Below are 6,096 nucleotides of genomic sequence, written 5' to 3'. Positions count from 1 at the left end.
ACGAGCAAGAGCAGATCCTTCCAGGGAACTGGCCAGACAGAAATTTTGCTCAGGTACTGTGTGAATCCTTTGTGCTCCCCAGATAAATCAGCAGTGGAACCTGCTGTGTTTCTGCCCCCTGAGTGCTGAAGGAATCCCTGTCTCTGCTGACACTGAAACATTGCCATGCTCTGTGTGCCTTCTGCCCCACTGACAGGCAGAACTTGGCTCAGGAGAAAGGATTTGTTAATGTCATGTTTTTTCACTGGCAGATTGAAAACCTAGAATGGCAGGAGAACAGAAACCATCCTGCAATCTTCTAGAGCAGTTTATTTTACTGGCCAAAGGTACAAGTGGCTCAGCCCTGACTGCTCTTATAAATCAAGTGCTGGAGGCTCCTGGGGTTTATGTCTTTGGAGAGCTGTTGGAGTTAACAAATGTGCAAGAGGTAAGAGATGAATTTCTATCCTAATGCCCCTTCTGCACTGCCAGTATAAGGGATCCCCAGAAGTGTCTGCAGACAGGGAAATTTCTGTGCTGGGAAGGGCCTGGTGTGACTTATCCTAGTTCTGAGATGTTTGTTGCTTTTGCCTGTATATATTAGATGTTAAAAAATACCTATATAAAGCTTTGCTCCCTTAATGCTATTGCTAACACAGCAAGAACTTGGCAGCAGCCCAGTAACAATTTTAAGAAGGCTCTTAGCCAGCCAACCATGAACAAATCCCTTTCTACTCCTGCACTGTCCTGGAAAGCAGAACTTCAGTGCTCTCCAAAAGTCTTCTTGAACAGATGTCTAGTGTATCAGGCCTGGGTGGTAACCAGATCCAAACCATTTCAAACCAAGATGGAAAGTAAGTTCCAGAGCTTTTACTGAGAATGGCTTGCCAGCCCCACCCCTACTACAGCGAGGGAATCTAGGTTGAGTGTCTCTGCAGCTGGAGTAACGCTGTGTACAGCAAGTTTGGCATTCCAAACAGGCTCTTAGATATGCTGAGAAATGCCTTTATGGATATTCAGCATCAAATCACAAGTACTTTTTCTCCTGGATTTGTGTGCAGCAAATGGTATTAAAAAACTGAATCAATAAAAATCACTGCTTGGTGCTGCAGTTACTCCAGAACAGTGTTTGCAGGCGAGAGGAGTGCTGCTACCTTCACATGCACTGAGCTTACAGTGCTGCTTTGCTTTGGAGCTGTGCTGGCTCTGCAGGTGAGCTGTGTTAGCCTTCACAGTAATAGCCAGGATGCTTAACCAGCCATCACCACGGCCTGCTTGCTTGGCACGTGGTGGGAAGACCTGACCCTGGAGGTTGTCTGCTGAAATAAAGATTTGCCTCTTTCTTTTCCCTCCTAAGCTGCCACACAAAGCAGTTGATAGTCCAAACTGTAGTTAAGTTCTGGTGCATAGAAATGGCTGGATCACCTTGACTCTAAAACTGCTGCTCATGAGGCCTTAGAAAGAGCTCAGCTTTGTAAGATCAGGATGTAATTGCTTTTCTGAGTACTGCTTGTCCTATGCAGACCTAGACAATTCTCTGGAGAAGTTGCCTGTCAGGGTCATGTTGACTGTTACTATGTTATGTGAAATTTCTTTTCTTCCCATCCAGCTTGCTGAAGGCTCACCTTGACTCTAAAACTGCTGCTCATGAGGCCTTAGAAAGAGCTCAGCTTTGTAAGATCAGGATGTAATTGCTTTTCTGAGTACTGCTTGTCCTATGCAGACCTAGACAATTCTCTGGAGAAGTTGCCTGTCAGGGTCATGTTGACTGTTACTATGTTATGTGAAATTTCTTTTCTTCCCATCCAGCTTGCTGAAGGCTCTAATGCTGCTCCAGCTGCTGTCTGCTGACCCTGTTTGCGTACGGAACGTACCCAGACTATGTAGGTAAGAGATTGTCTGTCTGCAGAGTGTGGGACTGGGTTGCCCTGTAGGATTGTCAGAGGCAGCTCTTTGCTTTCTGTGATGCCTGGTCTAGTGTGGCTGGGTGAAAGTGTCCAAGAACTCTGGGTCATGTGTGCTTCTTAACTGCTAAAGTGTGAAGGAAGGGCCAGGGACTGTGGTGTTTTCCTGGTTTGGATGGGATCCAGCTCTGGATTGAATTGGTCTGTATGAGAATTCATTGATGTTCACTTACCTCTGCAGAGGGCAATTTCAGACATCTGTTTGGAAATTTAGATGGCACTGGTTATGGAAGCTGCAGAAAACTCAGACAAAATTGTTCTGCATTATTTAGAAAACCTATATGGTTTATGAGATAACCTTTTATTCCCTGATGGCATTGCTAAGACAAAATGAAGGATTTCTTAGCTAGAATACAAATCGAAATAATGACTTTTGCACAGCTTCAGAAGGCCTGTGTGTGAATCATCTTTGTATCTGTCGAAATGTGCTTTTATCTCTGGTGCTTATGCTTCCATTTTGCCACAATTTAATGCTTCATTTGTGGGTAGCAGCCTCATCCAGACCATTACAGAGTGTGACAAATAATTCTGTCATAGTGCTGGCTATCACTGTGGTGGATAAGCTATCCAGTTCCTGTAAGGAGAAGTGTCATCTGTAAGTGCAAGGACTGGAAATTCCAGTGGCTGTGGAGCAACATGAGCCTCATGAATTCTGTGACTGATTAGAGGATGTGTTTGCTGTGCATGGCTCTTGTGTCCCAGCGTGTGACAACACAGTTTGTTCTTCCTTTTCTAGTAAAGAAAGAGAAAGGGGGATAAGTATTCAAAATGTAGAGCATTGAGTGAGGTGGGATAGATGGGAGAATGTGAGAGGCCCTGAAACACTAATTTCCATTAAAGCAGATATTTTAAAGAGTTTCTTTGCTTTGGAGAGCTGCCAGTTTCCTTTCTGTTTTTAAATATTCATGAGGCACATGGATATAATACAGTGACAGTGTGGCCATCTAGATTAATAATTTCTCCTCTCTTCCTCAGCCTGGTACTTTACACTTTCAACTCTAAATTATGCAGCTCTTTAGAGGAATTAAACCATCTGTATTTGCAACCAGATAGCAAAGGGGGAAGGTTTTATTCTGTCAGCTTGTTAATGAAACAAAAATGACTTGGTAGAAACAAAGCACTGACCAACTGTTTTGGCAGAGCACAAAGCAGTGTAGATGTGAATTAGTTTCTAATTCCAGAACCAGAATTACTAAAGAAGCAGAGAATTGCCAGCCTGTTTTTAGCTTTTGCCCTCTGTTCCTGGGTGTGCCAATCTGCCTGCAGTCGCAGTGCTCTCTGCTCACCAGCACCTACAGTAGCTGGAAGAGTTCAACCTTTAAGGGTTTAGCGTAGTGTAACTAGCCTGGAGTTCTGCAGCCTGGGTTATATGATTTTTGAAGTCAAATCCTGAATTTTGCCTTTTTGACATTGACAGCAAACAAAGATAACCTGCCTGAATTAACAGTGACTCAGAAAAACAAGCTGAAACACTTGACGATCGTCAGCTTGGCTTCCCGCATGAAGGTAAAGTGCACGGGGAATGGCAGCAGTTGTCTCCTGGGTCTGTGTTGGGAAATGGCATCCATTCTGTAGCACTGAAGTTTATTGGACTGAGTGAGTCCTCACAAGAAACCCACTGTAACTAGGAAAGTACCTGTGCAGTGTTCTCTCCTGGTGCATTTGGGGCATTAACTTAGTGGACTTCCACGGATGAGATGTTTGAACTGATGTGCAAATTGGTCAGGAATTGGGAAGCTTTGTATGGCTTCTTTCACTGCTGGAGGTGGAGAATCATTCTTAACAACACTGACTTCTTGTTCCAGAGAAAACTAAGCAGCACTCTTAATTTCTTCTGCAATCCCATTACATTTTTTCTTCTAGAATGTGCTATGCCAAAGCTTCAGGAATTGCCAAAGTTGTGTCAGAATATTTCATAGCCTGGTAGCAGGAGTTTGTTCTGCCACAGTCACTGCTGCACTTGCAGGCCAAAGCATAGGATACAGTAAACATTGGAGTCTCGACCTTCCGAGACTGCTGTTCATTTTGGCTCTGGGACTGTTAACTTACTCTGGGTCTTGCTGTTTTTAGTGCATTCCCTATTCTGTGTTGCTGAAGGACCTGGATATGAGGAATCTGAGGGAGCTGGAAGATCTGATCATTGAAGCAGTTTACACAGATATTATCCAAGGGAAGTTGGATCAGCGAAACCAGGTGCTAGAGGTGGATTTCTGTATCGGCAGAGACATTCAGAAGAAGGACATCAGTAACATTGTCAAAACACTCCAGGAATGGTGAGGCAGTCTCTCCACCTTCCTTGTTCCTTGTACACAGCTTGTCCCGTTTTTTCCTTATTTCTCAGAGTTTCAAGTGCTGGCTCAATTTCACCATGTTCCATTAATCAGGAGTCTTATGCTATAAGTAGGCAGTTGGAGGAGGAGTCTGTTGGGCAAGTTTTCCAAGATCCCATCTGGGATTCAATTTGTGTCATGTATCAAGCCAAACCATAGCACACTGTGAGATTCTGCTCTCACTGTAGCTTTTACATGGCAGAACCTCACGAGAAGTCAAGGCCTTTGCAGAGGGAGGTGCCAAACTGGACTTGTGGTCTTGTGATGAGAGTTATTCCCCTTCCTGCTGGTACACTTGATAGCAAAACCAGAGCTGGCTGTTAACTTCTCAGCCTTTTTCACTGTGATGAGAACTGTGTGGGCAAGTTCTAGAGAGTCACAGCTTTTTGGAGGGGATGTCTCTTCAAGTTTGAAGTTTCAGATGCCTTTGTTTGCCTTCTTTTTGTTCCTGCAAATGCAGGCTGCCTGCAACCATATTGGGACTGTGGTATTATCCTTTTGTACCTTTGCCAGAAATCTGCTTCTCATCTTTTTGTAGGATTCCTTTCCCACCCAGAGAAATTCCCCTGTAGACTGTAGAGCCTGTGACAGGTCCTGAGCTGACTGGGAATTGCTTCCTAGTTGCTATGGTAATGCGTACATGAAAAGTAATTAAACTGCTGGGCAGATATGCTGTCCTGAGGTGGGGGCAGGTTTTGTGCTTCTCTACTCCAACTCCCTCAGTCTTGTCACAATGGGAGAGCTCCGGCAGCTTCTGGGACCTTACAGCATTGTTTGGAAGGTTACAGTGAGCCCCCGTTGCTAATTCCGTTTTTGTCTTCTCCAATTCCAAGCTCTGTATTGAATGCTCTTGACTTCTGAGCACTAACAGGCAGGGAGTTATCTCAGTATGACTTTTTACTTTAAATTTGAAGTTTTGCTTACCTTAAAAAAATATATTGCATTCCTGTTTAAGCAGTCATCCTGGCTGAAAAGAAAGATGAAAGTGCACTGAACCTGCATTTACTTTTGATGGTAAGAGCAACACAGACTCCCTAGAGAATGCTGTGAAATGCATTGAGTATGCAGCAAAGCTTGTTCTTGCCAGCTTTTTGCAACTCTAATCTTGAAGCATGAGGTATAAATTTAATAATCTTAAACTTGTAGATGAGCATGACTTTTCAGGTTGCCTGATTGAGCTGCTCCAGAGAGAACTCTTAAGCATTTTGGCATTGTTTGTATCTTGCAGGTGTGATGGTTGTGAAGCAGTTCTTCTGGGCATTGAGCAGCAAGTGCTTAGAGCCAACCAGTACAAGGAGAACCATCATCGAACTCAACAGCATGTAGAGATGGAGGTGGGTACAGAGTCATTTCAGGCCTCTCTGTGGTGCTTGGTAAATGTTTGCTGAAGAAAATAACCTGTTAACACCTGGTTGATGGTCATGGCTCTGAAGCAGGCTGGCAGTCATGCAAATCAGCTGTGCTGGTTTGGGGTAGGAAGAAAACACATCTGTTTCTGTGTGCTAGTAACACCACAAACATCTAATTTACCCACTCTGAGCAAGGTGTAACTTCTCTTGATACATTTCTATAAATTTAGACTAGGTGACTGCACTAACCGATTTCCTATACGAATTTGTGCAGAAAACTGATTTAGCACAAATCTTTGATGCCGTTCTGTTCCTTTTGTACGAGGCAGGCAGGCGGGAAAAAAACAGTTCTATTTGGCTTAAACGTGAATTAACAAAAATCTCTCGAGTTTCACTGCTTTTGCAAAAAGTGCCCCGAGCAGCTTCCCCGGGGTCGGGGTGAGCGCGCCCCGCGGCGCTCCGGGCGCCCTGCGC

General features: G+C 44.3%; 1 protein-coding gene across 1 annotated transcript; it reads left to right on the top strand.

Annotated features, from left to right (window-relative positions):
- Nucleotides 1-265: 265 nt before the first annotated feature.
- Nucleotides 266-5,607, top strand: LOC103802222 (COP9 signalosome complex subunit 7b-like; the record flags this gene model as incomplete). Its single annotated transcript, XM_009074675.1, is given in 6 exon segments — nucleotides 266-427; nucleotides 1,789-1,821; nucleotides 1,824-1,866; nucleotides 3,361-3,449; nucleotides 4,014-4,216; nucleotides 5,502-5,607. Coding segments are annotated over 6 exon segments (636 nt in total), but the record flags the coding sequence as incomplete, so codon positions are not given.
- Between the last annotated feature and the right edge of the window lie 489 nt (nucleotides 5,608-6,096).

The sequence above is a fragment of the Acanthisitta chloris genome, unplaced genomic scaffold (genome assembly GCF_000695815.1).
Source record: "Acanthisitta chloris isolate BGI_N310 unplaced genomic scaffold, ASM69581v1 scaffold45955, whole genome shotgun sequence".
Taxonomy (NCBI): domain Eukaryota; kingdom Metazoa; phylum Chordata; class Aves; order Passeriformes; family Acanthisittidae; genus Acanthisitta; species Acanthisitta chloris.
The sequence above is the reverse complement of the archived record's forward strand: the minus strand, read 5'-3'. Positions and strand labels throughout refer to the sequence as shown.